The sequence below is a fragment of the Drosophila yakuba genome, chromosome 4 (genome assembly GCF_016746365.2).
Source record: "Drosophila yakuba strain Tai18E2 chromosome 4, Prin_Dyak_Tai18E2_2.1, whole genome shotgun sequence".
Classification (NCBI taxonomy): domain Eukaryota; kingdom Metazoa; phylum Arthropoda; class Insecta; order Diptera; family Drosophilidae; genus Drosophila; species Drosophila yakuba.
In genome coordinates, this window is record NC_052531.2 from 638,431 (window position 1) to 655,052 (window position 16,622).

A 16,622-nucleotide genomic window follows, 5' to 3' on the forward strand; every position below is an offset into this window, starting at 1 on the left:
ATCAGGATCAATAGCCGAGTCGATTTGGCCATGTCCGTCTGTCCGTCCGTCTGTCCGTCTGTCCGTCTGTCCGTATGAACGTCGAGATCTCAGGAACTACAAAAGCTAGAAAGTTGAGATTAAGTAAACAGACTCCAGGGACATAGACGCAGCGCAAGTTTGTCGAATCATGCTGCCACGCCCACTCTAACGCCCACAAACCGCCCAAAACTGTCACGCCCACACTTTTGAAAAATGTTTTAATATTTCTTCATTTTTGTATTGGTCTTGAAAATTTCTATCGATTTGCAAAAAAACTTTTTGCCACGCCCACTCTAACGCCCACAAACCGCCCAAAGCTGCCACGCCCACACTTTTGAAAAATGTTTTGATATTTTTTCATTTTTGTATTAGTCTTGTAAATTTCTATCTATTTGCCAAAAAACTTTTGGCCACGCCCACTCTAACGCCCACAAACCGCCAAAAACTGTCCTTCGCACTTACACTAGCTGAGTAACGGGTATCAGATAGTCGGGGAACTCGACTATAGCGTTCTCTCTTGTTTGAAAATACGACGGTAACATCGTAAAAGGCAATAGCCAATAATATAGCTAACGCAAAAGGTGAAGGTATTGGACGTGTAGTCAATATAAATATTTGAAAATCTAAGAAAAAGGACATAACACATCGAATTCGACTTACCAAATAAAAATAAAGAATAATACAATTTGCCACGCACAATTTATTTAAGTCTATTATGGGGATTTAGACTCTGGCCGTCCACACTATACCATATGAAATATTTGTTTACACGAAATATACACAATTCGTCACAGTCTTCAGTATTGCTTCCAAACATACGTATGTATATATTTTTGTATACTTAATAGCATAATAACGGACACAGCCAGATCGGCTAGCCTATTGATCCTGATCAAGAATATATATATTTTATATGGTCGGAAACGCTTCTTTCTTCAGTTACATACTTTTTAACGAATCTAGTATACCCTTTTACTCTACGGGTAACGGGTATAAATACAAAAAGACTTAACGCTATAGCTTATAAGCTAAGCGGGCACACAGACGAAAATGGCCAGATCAGCTACCCTATTGATTCTAATTTACAAATAAATATATATTAAACCTCTTACTGCGCGGACTGCCATTGCAACGTTAAATACTATATAGGATTGGGAACGGTTTCTTCTACATGATACATACATTTTTCCGAATCTCTTACACTCTTTTATTCTGTGCGACTAACGAGTAAAACAAGAAATGTAAATCAATCTTGTATCAAAAAAAAAGCTTTATTGCTAAGATATATTAATTAAGGTATACTATTTCACTATAACAGCTAAAAGATACAGTTGCCCGATTTTACTGTCAAATAACTGGTGTACACCAAATTAAATGATCAAAAACGACAAAGGTCCCATTTTTTTCATTAGTTATGAACCATCCCGTTCAAATTTATATACTAAGTATTCTATATATACTCGTATACTCATCAAAAATATACAATTTTCCCCCTGCAAAGTGAAAAGGGCGAAACCTACCATCTAAAATCAGGTTATAAGTATCAGAAAACCACAGTACACATTTACAAAAAGCGTGATGAACTTTTGTTTTTTTAATTATCGAAAAACAAAAACCTTTTAAACTGCATGGTTATACATATATAGACCTTATAGAGCATAATTTAATAAAAACGCTGAGACCAGATTTTTGATATGTGAGTCGAAAATGTTTAATGTATGAAAACAGAAATCTTGTATTATTTTAATGTTGTTTATTACTATTTATTTCAAACTTTCCATCAAAAACGAAGTTTACAATAGTATTACGAGTAAATAAGTTAGGGGCACATAAATAAAACAAAATGTTAATTGGTACTATAACAAAAGTTTAATAACAAAATATTTAAATTTGTATAAAATTTAGGTTACTTTAAATTTGTGAAATATTTTCGTTTGTTGATTGCACCTTTTAAACTCTTTTTTTTGTTTAGATAAATATGTACAAAACCAAAAATTAAGTAACTTAGCTAATCATAAAATAATTTGTTCTATAAATTTAAAAGGTTATGTTTTATTAAAACTCCCAATATTCACAAAAATTCATTTACTTTTGTAGATGTAGTATGCTAATAGAGGAAAACTAAATCTACACAAATATTATAATGTACTTATATACATTAAATTTCTACAATAGCTATGCTTAAAATCTATCTCGATACGTGTTTTTTAATTACGTCCGATACGACTTATGTCTAAAGACTTACTTTGTTATCTGGTTAATTGAAAACAATTGTATTTTTCATTGCAAAAACATTCATTTAAAAATTGACCATATTTAGAAAAATTACACACACACACCCAGGCTATCGTAAACGCATTCGAAGGTTTGTGGAAATTTATAGCTAGATGAACAAAATCCTCAGAAATTTATAAAACGTAGCGCGAACACAACCATTATCACTTAAAGAAAAGAGAAATTTTATGGTAACCAAAAACTTTACTTGATTAGAATGCACGAATTCTAAATGTGTTCACAAAAAATTTGTGTTAATTTAGGCATTTTTAAACGCAAATTGGAGGCAAACGGATTCTATGTTTTTTTTACAACTTTAGGTTCGTGCAACATTTAAGCTTTTAAAATAACGTGTTTTTTTTAAGGAAATATTACCCAAAAAAACCGATATTTATAGCATTATATAAATACACGAAATTACATTGTAGCTATACGCCATGTTTGTGGATGTACCATATACGTCCGTTTTGTCCGTTATTTTGCAAATATCTCCGTAAAAAATGCACCATAAATGAAAATAATAAAAAGGCATATAATATTCTAGTGGCAAAACAGCTGTTTGAATATTACTACATGAACTGGGTTGACAACTGTAACATATAGTGCTAGTAGGTTACAGGTTCAAATGACTCTGTTTTGTATATGGTTTTAAAACTTTATTATATACTAGTAAGTTTCGACATATTTGTGTGTGTGCAAAATAAAGTATTCTTAAATGATTTATATTAAGTACAAACAATTGTTTCGGGATCATATTTTTATGTAAGTTACGTATATAATTTAAGTAAACATTATCATTTGTAGTATTTTGTAATTTTAGAAAGTAAAGCTAAAATAATTAGATTAGGCGGAGTCTTTGGTTATCTTATTATATATAAGATCTAAAAATTCCTTAAAGTAAAATCGGCAAAGCCAGAGATTGATAAATATTGCTGAGATGCGGCGGGGCGCAAAATCGTAAAAGATTTACATTCACATCAAGTCGCTGTATTCGAGTCGTTGCGATTAAATCGGTTGCAGTGATTCCTCTTCCTGTTCTTTAAATCAAAAACCGCCGTATCCACTTATGTCGGACGGCTTTAAGTGATCAAACACGGTCAAATGACTATGGTGATGGTGAGTATGTGGATGAGTATAGCCTGGGTAGTTTGCTTGGTGTGGCGTATGACCATATGGGTGGTGTCCAAATGGATAATTTGGACTCGGAACATGTAAAGTTGAAGTACTTGTTGGTCCAGTAGTCTGAACGCTACCGCTAAGACTATAGTGACCGTGTGTTCCCGCATATTCTCCTGTATTATGCTGTGGGTGGGATCCATACGCCGGGCCATACATAGAATTTACATTTATGGATGAGATATGTGCCATGTGGTGCGCTTGGTCCACATACATCGGATGCGGATGTGAGTGAGGTGGATGAGGATGGGAAATCGTATGAATATTAGGCTCAGAATTATTAACATTTGTGCCTAGGGCGCTACCAATCAGTTGAGGTGCATGATGATGATAACCCGATTGATTATGAATGGCATAGTCAATATTGTTGCCAAAATTGTTGTTATTATGGCTACTTTCATCGATGCCCTTTGTTTCTCCGTTGCCATATACTGCTGCGTTGTCAGTTCTTGCAGACGAAACAGAAGCGACTAGACTGCTTACCGAGAAATTGTTATTGCTCACATTGCTATTCTCCCTTGTAGCTCTACAAGATTCTCCCTGTGCGGAGTCCTCTTGATTGCATTGCTTTAGTTGCTGCTGTTGATTTTGTTGGTGTTGTGGTTGATGTGGTTCCAGCTGATGTTGCTGATGTGGAATTTGGTGCTGCAAACTTAAGAGACGACTTTCAACAGCAGCCGCTGCTGCCGCTACTGTCGCTGGTGGTATATTGCTACAATCTTGCTCTCTTATTGCTGGTATTTGATCAACCAGCGATTCGAGTCCACATAAGCTTTTATGAGCAACATCTGAACCGATGTGTCCTGATGGAGAGGAATTCTGATGGGTTTGATTTCCCAGTCGTGGACTCAAATGATGGTGGTGAGCAGAGATTACCATATAAGGATTTGAACTCTGTTCTTCGTAACGCTGCCAGTTATCCGTGTGCTCCTGATGGAAATGCTGCATATGGGGATGGTTTTGCCGGTGTGCCAGTTTTTGTGCTGGTTGATTACTTTGGTGGGGGTGCGGCGAAAGCCACTGCTGGTAATGTTCTTGAGGATGAGCTGTGTTCGCCTCGGTACCAGGTGTGGGGCTATCATACTGGACCTTTTCCAATATTTGAGGGTGCTGATGATCCAATTCCACGGCTTTATTTTGCTCCCGTGAGCCCGCTTGGGGGTCTGATTGTTCGTCTGGTGTATCGAAATCGACAGCTGGACACAGATTTGGCGAACTCGGCGGAGGGGTTTCGCCCAAATGCGGATGATCACGCATATCTAGTCCACCGTCCAGGTTTCCATGCTGGGATTGCTTCTGTGGAGGAAGATGGTCGTTTTGCGTATCGATGACGGGCGAAGTCCCCTGAGCAACCGAAGTCACTTGCCCTACCGGTGGAGTTCCATGTCCATGACCTTGAGTGTAATTGCAGTTAAGGGCAGGAGAGGCCATAGGTGATGCCGATGCCGTGTACAATAGGTGCGACGGTGGGGGGGTATTGTACAAGTTTGGCGGCATTTGATGACTGCTTTGCGGAGACGCTGCAATATGCTCCATGGAGAGTGGATGCATTGAAACTGCCGACATTCCTGCGGTTGTGTTTAAATTAGCGTTTCCGTGTTGCAGTTGCTTAACTGGTAATATGTTGTCAATTGCGGGCTTAAGTTTTTTTGGTCTGCCTCTCTTTTTTTTTGGCGTTTCAATGCTGCCGCCTCCAGATATCAATGAAAGGTTAAGAATATTATTAAAATCGGGATGGGGTATATGCTGTCCGGCCATAGCAACTTTTCCAACCACGGAATGATCAGTAACATCTTGCCCCTTAATTTTTTTTGGACGGCCTCGTTTTTTCTTCTCTAGTGGTTGCTGCGGCAAGGACTGCTGAGAACCGAACACGGATAAGTAATTGCTTTCATTAATTGAAGGATTGTGATTAGACATTTGGAGTAACTGTCTATTTTCTCCCGTATAGGAAAACGATTCCCCTTCAGTTGCATTACTTGAAGATGACACAGTGGGAGCCATTTGGGGCATAATTTTTTCAGATTGAACCTGATCTGACTCCTCGGCAACAATTCCACACTTTGCATCCCCTGCCATTGAACCACTACAGTTACTTACTAATGTTAAACTGGATGGATGATCGCCTATAGAAGTTTGAAGTGTTTGCTTGATTTTACCATTGACTTCGACCTGTTGCTGTTCGCTACACTGACGAATCCTTTGATCCGTAAACACGCACTCTGATTCATCTATATGGGGTATCTGACCGTTCAAAAAGTCCCGAAACTTTTTCAAAGCCGCATAAAACGGTACTTTGTCAGCGGCGCGCGGCAGCTGGGCGCAACGCGCTGATGATGATGGCATCACCCAAATGAACTGAAATATACAACATTAATAGAGTCAGGAAAACTTGTTAAAAAATTATTAAACAAGAGAGGAAGATTTCCTCTGCAACGTAAAGCTTAAATACCTTTGCAGTAACTTTATTTTCACAAAAACAAAAAGTACGCTACCTTCGGGCCCGGACTTCTGAGGGGGCCCGGTTTAACATAACTTAAATCATATAAGGGAGACAGAAGGGTGTTTCCCCCCGGGCCCGTATTCCCTGTCAGCTGGCCTGCCTTTACTCTACGAGTAACTGGTATAAAAAGCTTTTAAGACAGAACAGCATAAAAGATTTTAACAACATAATAACATTTAAAGGTTTATTAATAAAATACAATTTTGCATTCCTATCAATACTTTCTATAAATAGTTGAAAAGCGTAGTCTATGTCTTTGACGATTGGACATCATCTGAACGGCAAAAACGACAAAAACCTATTGAAGACACGTGCCAAAGGCCCCAGAACGTTTCCGCCGTACGTGTGCCGGCAAAGAACGGGCAAAGCAATTTCCTATGCCAACGATTTCTATACCATAATAAAATTTTTAGAATTTGCGTATTGATATGAAAAAATGTACAAATTATATGTAATCGTATTGTTATAATATTCCCAAATTTCATTGAATTGAGATTACTTAATAGTTAAAAAAAAAATTAAAACAACCTTTAAAAAATATATTTTCTTTCGATTATTTTTTTATTTTTAGCTATACCCATGACAACAAAATTACTTACTAAAATACAATATGAGCAGAACGCTATAATCAAATTCGTCGACTTATAGATACCAGTTACTTAGTTAAAGTCGTGGCCCTGGAGCAATTGTTTTTGAAATATCGAGCGAAAATGTTTTTGCGGACAATTTAGAATAGATTGTAGGCGACTATTGGAAAAAAAAGAATTAAAAAATATTAACGTTTTATATTTTGAACATCGATGTTTATACAAGCATCGACTAGTGATCCTGATATATACTTTGGAAAGGGGGAATGTTTCGTTCAACCTGTTATAACTTTTAAACGAATTTAGCCTGACTTTTACTCTACGAGTAACACCAGACGAAACAATGACATCTGCTACTACAATAATTAGCATAGTAATAAGAAACAAAAACCGTAAATTAAACTACATTTCGTAAAAAAAATAAGTTATATGGTAAAAAAAATTTAAACAAAAATAATTCAAAGAAAAGTGTTATAATTACAAATTTCGGCGAGTTTGAGGTAAAGAAATTAAAGTAATATTCCAACATATTTTAGAAATGGTTTGCAGGTTTCTCGCTATTTCGATTTACATAAGTCCTTGCAAATAACGCTAATCGACAAAAATACTTACTGTATCAGTGCCGTCGACGCGATCAGGTTGGCGGCCAAAGTGAAATTCCTTCTTTCCCGAAAACACTTCAAATATTAGTTTACCATTAAAAACGGCTACTTTTGGTCGAAACTTTTGAAGTTTTTCCAGCAAAATTCGGCTTCCCTCTTTTATTTCCTTCCTTGTAAGGTCAGCAGATCCTTTCGTGGCTCGAGCAACCATATTAGTAAATCCTATTCCTTGCTTTATCAGCTGGTGATCTTCATCAGCACTCATCTGCTCCTGAGTAAGACCCGATAAGTAGAGACACTTCCAGAAGTGATTGCCTGGACCTGCGTAGTGGTGTCCTTTGTATGCTGCAAATAACCCAGGATTTATTCCGACCTGTAAAGCATAAAAGGGAAAAAGCATTAATATTGTTCTTTAGATAAAAGTTTTAAGTTTTTGCCATTTTTAAACCCGAAATTTACAACTCACTATAACGATATCAAGGTTATCACATAGATGATCTGGAATCGTCCGTTTTATCACTTCTTCCTCGGACATTCCATTAAATCTGTCATGTTTTTTGCGTTCCTTGGTTTTTACGGCTTGATCGGCAGAACCATCTTCGCAGCCTGCTCTGCCACCAGATGCCCTAAAAAATATTATATTATAATAGCACGAAGCAAACACATCAATGCTTTGTTTTTTGTGAATCCCTTTTATATTAATACAAAAAACCATAGAAACGCTTAAGTCGAGATCCTGTACTATTAGATACTTGTTATTTTGCTAAAAGGTGTGCCAGATTGAATTATCGATATAAATTAATAACTTTAGTAACATATCCATTCTACAACCACAACTCTGAATTCGTAAATATACATATATATAAATATGACCACCAGGTCACTGGTCATATGTATGGATGAGAGGCTGCTAGAGATCATTTTATATAAGACAATTACATACTTCAGACCGTAAATTAAATGATCTTTCCAGAACTGACTTTATTTGACTGGGCTATTTGCTTAGTTGCCGGCTGATTAACATTTCTCTCGGAGTCATCTCTCCCCTGTTGTGGAATCTTGGCGTGAACGACCTTCTGATAAAAATTCGAGACAGGCATGCAAAGTTATGCGGATGTCCTTGTCACTCTGATACGGAAAGTTTCTTGTTTATAATCAGCAACTAAGAAACTAAGAATCCTACATTGTCTTAATCAACGTGACTGTACCTTGGGTATAGATAGAAGACTGATGCACAGGTAACGAAATCGTTATAAGCCAACATACCTAATTCAACTAAATAATATCTTGCAACCAAGCAAGCTGCGAAACTAGAATCAACCTGTAAGGATAATTTGTTAAATAGTTAGGCGCCAATTAAAGAAAATGGATAAATATCTGGCAAAATTTAAACGTTAGTGTAGATTTAAAAATAAAAAATAAACAAATTTCTCTGCGATTTCGATCTTGCAAATGTTAGTAGATTAATATATACAACCCAGTTTTAGTTTTTACACTGGGTTCTTTAAAACAGCAGAAATAAAGGTTTTGGTCCCGAAAACTATTTTATTTATTGAACATTTTAGAAAGACGTAGAGCGTGGACTTTATTTATGGTTACTTATAAATTCGACAGATAAAGTGCAGGACAAAATCTTCCACCTAGACTTTCTGATCTCATGGCCATGGTCTTTAAATCCAAGTGTTTTAAAAACTTGGAGGGAGTTGTACAGATTTTAGTGTTTTATAAACTGAATAGAAGTACAAAAGTTAGATTTGATAAGTTGAATTTTATATATGCTTGCAGTAATTATTTTTTTTATTACTGATCTAGTGGAATTTAATTAGAATTTTTTTGGCATATCGATTAAAGTTGCTTCAAAAATTTATTTTCAAATGTTTGAGCTTGACAGTTGAAGACAAAATAAAGCGAAACAAAATCAAAACATTTTTCAAAAGTGTGGGCGTGGAATTTTGAGCGTGACAAACAGTTTTTATAGTTTCCGAGACATTGTCAGATCGACTCGACTATTGATCCTGATTTTGTATATACTTTATAGGCTCGGAAATGATTTACTCTTCTTATTACCTATAAGGCGCGTTCATTTGGGCGGTTTATAAGCGTTCAAATAGACAAACTTGCCCAGCGCATGCTGTTTACTTAATTTCAACTTTCTCTCTCTTTGCCAAACTGAAGGGCAGAATTGATTAAGAATACTGGCCATATCCGTTTGTCCGCCCGTCTGTCTGGCTGAACGCCTCGATCTTAGGAACTATAAAACCTAGATTGTTGAGATAAAACTTGCAGGTTTAAGAGACATAGTTTGTTTCCAAATGCTGCCACGCTTACTCTATCGCCAACAAACCGCTCAATAGATGAAGATGTTTTTATTTTTTTTAAATTTTTTTATTCGTCTTGTAAATTTCTATCGATTTGCCAAAAAACTTTTTGCTGTCACGCCCAATCTTTTGAAAAATTTGAAATTTTGTTCATTTAATATTTTTATTTTTTTCCTATTTTCCACCGATATTCCGAAAATGTTTAAATTTCGTGCTCGCACTTCCACTAGCGATGTAACGGGTATCTGAAAGTCGGGCAACTCGATTATAGCATTTTCTTTTGTTTCTATATGAAACTGTGAAGTAATTATACTGTTCCATAGGCTTGGGTTTTGTATATGCTCAGAAAGTTATATCAATTTATCGACTTACTTATGTTGATCGGCTGGAGTTGTCATTTGTGTGGTATCAGTACAATCAGCAACTATCTTCTTTTTGCGCCCCCTTTTTTTTGGCATTGGCTTGGAATTTATGTCACACTGAGAGCTATCAGTTTGTTCCAAAATATTTGAACTTGGTTGACTGGGTCGATATATTTCTCCGCTTAGACATTCGGGAGTATCATTTGATACTAAAATCCCATACCGCCCTGTCCCAGTTGTGACCGCCTCCAAATGACGATGTGATGGTGAATGCATGTGCAACTCCTCACCCATAAAACTGTAGGGATCGACAACAGAGGCATGACTTGAGCATCGAGTGCCCCCACTCAGTTCTAGATGAGACTGGGAGGCAAGAACATGTCCTTGACTACCGTTTGATGAGCAAGCATTGTGGTCGGTGTGAGAATCACCAGAGAGTGGAACTGTTGTTAATTGCACATCATCAGGCTTCTTCTGGTTTTGCGGCATAAGCACGATATTCGGATGTTGCATTTGATGCTGAGGGGTAACGGAGTGTGTTGACGAACTATGAGAATTTGGTGTTAAAACGTCGCCAGCACTTGTCTCATAACCGTCATCTTGATTCTCAGGTTTTGTGTTGCTTGGAGAAAGGGTTCTGCAAAATTAAAAACGAATATTAAAAAAAAATAAAAATTCATTAATTTATTGATTTTCAACCAAACACAAATATACCATAAAAAAATTTTTTTGGTTAATTTTCATTCTTAACAATACATATTAGTCATATTACAACTTTTAATATACAAAATTTATTTCGTAAATTAAAATTAAAGCTCCAAATTTAAAAATATAAAAAAATTATTTGTTATACTTATACCATGCAGCCTAACAATGTGTAAATACTTTAACTTGTGTAACTACTTACAATTTGAAGGCATGGCTTGGTTCTTCATGAAAATCATCCATAATAAGATCATGATAGTTTTCGCGCAATGGCAAGCGTTGCTGTGTCTGTTGATGTTGGTGCTGATGGATTTGCTGTGGCAAATGATGTTGTTGGGAAATATGAGTAGATTGATGTAAATGCCCGTGGCAGTCCATTAGATGCTGGAGAGGTTGCTGCTGTTGGTTATGACGTTGGTGCAGCTCACTTTGATGGGCACCAAACATCGGAGAGCTTTGATAATGAGTGATATAGCCAGCATAGCTTGCAGGCTGCTGAAGGGGAGGACTGTGTTCATGCATGCTTTGTTGATGCTGATTTTGAAGAAGGGGCTGCGGCTGTATCATTTGCGCATAAAAATTATTGTGCAATTGACTGTTCATATTAGAAGTCGCTACTGTTTGGCCAAATTGGCTCGATGCTGCAATATTATTGTGATCCTGCATTGGAATAGGAATAGCTTGTGAAAATGAACTAGAGCTTTCTTTCTCGATTTGAAGCAAAAGTTCGGAGTGACGATTCTGATGGTGGTATGACAGCTCCGAGCTTACATTTATAGGCTCTTGCTTAATGTCAGTCGATGCTGTTTCTATGTGTTGTTGCCCTTGGCCGGACTGGTCATGGTGAGGCGTCCATAAAGAAGCCCTTCGATCATCCAGCAAAATATCACCTGTTGCTGTCGTTACTACTAACTTTGTAGGAATTCTTAAGTTCAAATTGGAAGAGTCATTTGCACAACCAACGATTTTATCATTTGCTAATATACTTGCGGAACTAGTAGAGCTATACAGACCAGCCGTACTGTATTGCAATTTGTTATCAATAGTCGAAGACGATGTAGTCGAGGATTCGACCAGAGTGCTTGGCTTGGGCTCTTCAGATTGCCTGTCTGGTGTGCTCGTCGAAGAAATTTGAGGGGCTGGAACGACTAGCTCCACGCTAGTAACTAGTGCCTGCTCTGGGGGCATATAGCAGTCGTTATCGAATGGCACTATTTTTTCTGGACTTTTTCTTTTTGAGTTGCCTATAGATGTTGTCCCTTCAATGACGATCTTACTGTTGGCTTTTAAATGCTTCTCCATTTCAGGATATTCATTTGACTTGATGTCTGACATTTTTGATTTCTGGTCCATATTGGGCTCGTCATCTTCATGGTCCACTTCATTGTTTTGAATGCTGTTTTGTTCAAGAATGGACAGCCTCAGTCGTTTGCGATTATTCGGTACGCCAGAGACATACTTGCCTGATTCATTGTTGCCATTTTCTAAATGGTATGGGGTTAATGGCATCAATGTCAATACGGTTCCATCTTCAGGTCCCGAACTTACATCCACCTCTGATGCCATTACAGTGCAAATTGGTTTTACTGCCTTCCGAACTATTGCTTGCTCAGACCAAACAAAATTAAAAGTTTGTAGATCCTTTATGATATATTTTGTGGCAGCAAATGATCTAGCTCCTTGTATTAGAGTTATCCGTAAGACTAATGATGCTACTGTAGGCGTGTAAGTTAAGGAACTACTTAAGAGTGGAATACTTCCACTTTCTTCTTGCATATCCTATTTAATAACCGTCCATTTAGGAAGAAAACTATGGTTGCTTTCAATCACTTTCAGAAGCATTCTTATCGAATATCAATTTCGTAGGTTCTGAAAAATTATTTGTGAACCGTGTTATGTGCCAGATGCGCTATAAGCCTGCCTAAAAATAAATAACACAAACAGTTAATTTAAATTAGAAGATATAAGGAAATATAATATGATTGTAAAATGTTATAAAGAATTAAAGTGTGTATGCCGATACTTCATACTTATGCTTATAGACCTTTCTGTCCGCCTCTCATAGGTTTTAGTATATATTTGAGTCCCTCAACAACGGGATACCCGTAACTCGTTTACAATAATCGTCGTAATTGCTTTCATAGAAAAAAGACTATTACAGACTATTCATAGAATACAATAAGTCCCTTTACGGGAGTATCGATTGTAATATTAAGTAAATACAGTATCTCGTCCTTTGTGTATCCAATAAGCATAAAATATTAATATTGCTCCCGTTACTCATAGAGTAAAAGGGTATGCGAGATTCTTGGAAAAGTATATAACAGGGAGAAAAAAGCTTTTCCTTCTGTCTGTCTGTCCGTATGAACGTCGGGATCTCGAAACTACAATAGAAAGATTAAGTCTGCAGATTCTAGAGACATAGACGCAGCGCATATTTCCGAAGCCGACTAAACTAGCCACGCCCAAACTCTTTAATAGTTTTTTCTAATTTCATTTTATTTATTTGAACCGGCATTTTACATAATTGTTGAAATTTCTCGTTCACTTTCCACTAGCTGACAAACGGGTATCTGATAGTCGGGGAACTGTCATTAGCGTTTTCTCTTGTTTTATTAAAGAATTATGCTTGTAACTAATTAACGAATATAATTTCATCGTTTTATCATATTAATGAATTTAAAATATGTTAAGTTCTAATCATATGGCCACGAAAAACGTTCTAATAAAAAAAACCCAAAGAGGGTTATTGATCCGCAATTTCCCAAGTATATGTAAAAGGTTCTTTAAGGACGTCTTTTTAAATAAATTTATTATTTCTTTGTAACGATGAAATATATAACAAAAAATCGACATAAAAACAAACCTTTATTTCTAAGCCTGGTTTCTGAATTATATAAATGGAGTTTCATGTGTATCTTATTCACGAATGACATATATAAAATATATAGCAATCAATTTAAATTGATATTTGCACGATACATATCAACTTGTCTTAACCGATCAATAAAATGTTGGTTGTTCCTTTTCAATTATTCGCTTTAACCTAATGACTTAGAAGCTTAGGCCTTTGCTTACTGCAAATATCAAACATGAATTATTTTTTTGAAGTCTGTTACCTTGTTAATATATAATAAATATATATTGCATATCTGTGTATCAACGTTCCTTATGAGACACCTATAGTACAAATATGCATACACATAATATTTAGCAGAGCCTAAAAATGCAACGAAGCGAAAAATGGCAGTAGCAAGCTCTGAGTATGTGCGCGTACTTGCATTTGTATGCACGTACATATGTATAAATCCGGATGCACGGATGTTGAGTTTACATGTGTGTGAGTCTAAACTACTGTACCAGAAAGTTTAGTAAAATCAAAAACAACAGCCAAATGAGTACGCACTCTCAAAAAAGCTCAAGCCGTGAGTTCGTATGTGTTTGAGAGATGATTTTGTGGGAGGCAATATGTAGTTTAGTTACTCGATGTTTTCATTACCCGCGTGCCGATAATATATACCATACGTGACACAAGCTGGCCTACCGAAATTGTTTAACTTTTAAATCTCGAATTTATAAGAAAAATGTCTTTACAAATTGTGGCTGCTAAGATGTATCGCCCATATAGAATGATCGTTTGATCTAAAATGTGGCATCATTGTCAGCCCAAGTTCGCAGTAGACGGATTTATTATATTATTATTGATTATATTATATTTATGTATTATATTATTATTATTATATTATTGATTTATATAAATACGTACATGTAAGTGAGGTAACAGGAACCCTGTTCACAAAGTCAGTTGCTACAATGACTTCGGCCAAACCACAACACACAAACCGCCCAAAACTGTTACTATTTATCTTGCCAATAACACTTTGGCACTCCCACTCTTACGGTCGCAAAACACAAAAATTAGTAAGCCCACAATTTCAAAAATTTTTTTTATTTCTTGCCAATTTTATACCTATGACAACACAATTTTTAAATATATCTTTACCGCTTCCAGAAAGTAACTGGTATCTAAAAGTTTAGAAAATATACTATTCCGTTCACTATTGTTTTGATTAATACCTTATGATTATCTAAATCTTAATATTTAGCTATGTTTGTGTGATGATTGTTATGGCGTTGCTTCATAAGTTACTTGTGGACTAAAGGGGGTAATAGAAGACTGTGTAACAGGTATAAGGAAGTGTTTCTGACCCTGTAAAATATATATTATTGATCGCAATCACAAGGTCGTACAACCGAAATATATTGAAGACAACCTTAAAATGAATTTTTGTAAGCGGAACTCATGCCGGCAACAACGCAGCTAACACGCTAACTCTTAACTTTCTTGCTATCACTGTGAACAAAGCTTACCCGGAAATGCGATAAAATTTACTTTTTTGGAACGCTTAAAACACAAGCCGAATACAATAGTACATTTTGCTTCACCAGGCCCATTCGTATTCAGAATGTTAATTCTAATATTTCCTTTTAGCCCCCAATTAGGTGAATACCGGGTATCTGTTAGTCGAGGAACTCGGCGAAATCGTTCGCTCTAATTGTGCATGTAAGCACTCTATCTTTTCCTAATATTTCAGTTAATAAAATTCGGACTATCACGAATAGCAGATAACAGCAGTTTTCAAAATTGAGTGTTGTTCCTCTGAATCCGTGCTGCGGGTTTGAAATATGTTTTTCGTTATTAACCAAATTGGTATGATAATTCAATTTGGTCATGTAATAGTTTGTTTTTTAGCCCTTAACCCGGTCACAAAGAATTTAAATGCAGGGCCGATCAAAACAGAGCAATAATTTCATTGTTCTGCCTTACTTTACAAGCGAAAGAACTACAGTTTTCTTAATAGAATCTCTCTTTTCGAGATATGTACAAAAGGAGGAACGAAAGTAATTGTCCAGCATTATGGTCAGCAATGTATGATTTTACAGGTACGCAAATTAATTTAAAGGGATCAGTCAATTTTGAACCCGACAAGTCGGAGTTCCGACTACAAGGGCAGTTTGATATTTTTTAATATTAGTCAAAATATGCATATAGACAAATACATATGTATGTACGAATTAAAAGCATTGGCAGTGCATTGAACATGTGTGCACATACATATGCGAGTGTATGTATCAATTTATTTTTACTTATACTATTCTTTATATGCTACGTGGTGCTGTGCCCGACAATTTGGATTCGGATTTACGGATACGAAATACAGACCCGATACCAAAATAAAAAATAATAGACTAGTCGCTACTCTTCTCGTTTTTTGTTATGTGAACAATATATGCACATATAAGTATATATATACACATATGTACCTGCTTTACATATGTATATCTGTGGGTTCAAAAGAGATGCTGTTTCTGTTTTCGCTTTCCACAGTGGATGTGGCAGCTGGCAACGAGAGGAGATGAAGGAGAATGAGCAGAAACGAGGAGAGAACTGAGAGACGACCAACAAAAATAAGTTTGCGGGTATTTGTATTTATGTAGAAAATGTGCGAGTATATGAGTGGTGATATACTTACGTTTCGCTCGACGGTTTAGGCACAGGATAGATATGGGGGAATTCGCGCACACAGTACGTAACAGTTACATTTCCATCGAAGTCGCGATTGAAGCACTGCTCCTTAACTGCCGTTCGAAGTATGATGCACATTTTGCATAATTTGAATTTCGAATGTACATGCAGACATATGTATGTGCACACATGTCGTGTATGAATACACACACCACAAACACGCACTACAGTAGTTTGCCGCAGATTGGTTCGGATGTGCCTCACAGCACCGTTGCACAATGTTTCGCAGCTAAGTGCTTAAAATCGCGCTGTATCGGAATCAAAACAGAACTCTGGATGAGATTTATGATAATTTTCCACTTTCTGCTGCTCATGCTCGACGAACCACAAACAGCAACCGACACCAATAACGCCGCAAATAGAAAGACTAGGAAAAAGGAGCTTTGCTGACTTATGTGCAGTTTATCTGAGCTTTTTCGGCAAGATACGTATTGGATGCGTTACGTTGTGTTTCGTTACATGCTCGCAACGGAGCTTCGAGAAATAA

At 36.5% G+C, this 16,622-nt stretch overlaps 1 protein-coding gene across 4 annotated transcripts; it reads right to left on the reverse strand.

Annotated features, from left to right (window-relative positions):
* Positions 1-1,759: 1,759 nt before the first annotated feature.
* On the reverse strand, positions 1,760-16,507 carry LOC6523729. Of its 4 annotated transcripts, XM_015191353.3 has the most exons (7): positions 16,083-16,505; positions 12,008-12,469; positions 10,751-11,944; positions 9,854-10,480; positions 7,630-7,789; positions 7,174-7,536; positions 1,760-5,829 (listed from the first exon to the last, which is right to left on the reverse strand). In XM_015191353.3, exons 2-7 carry the CDS (start codon positions 12,322-12,324, stop codon positions 3,340-3,342), a joined length of 5,151 nt encoding a protein of 1,716 aa, XP_015046839.1. In that variant the 5' UTR covers positions 12,325-12,469; positions 16,083-16,505; the 3' UTR covers positions 1,760-3,339. The 4 variants fall into 4 exon arrangements, with proteins under 4 accessions (XP_015046839.1, XP_002099604.1, XP_015046840.1 ...); XM_002099568.4 differs by having other exon boundaries at positions 10,751-12,469; XM_015191354.3 differs by lacking the exon at positions 16,083-16,505 and having other exon boundaries at positions 12,012-12,145.
* Positions 16,508-16,622: the final 115 nt, after the last annotated feature.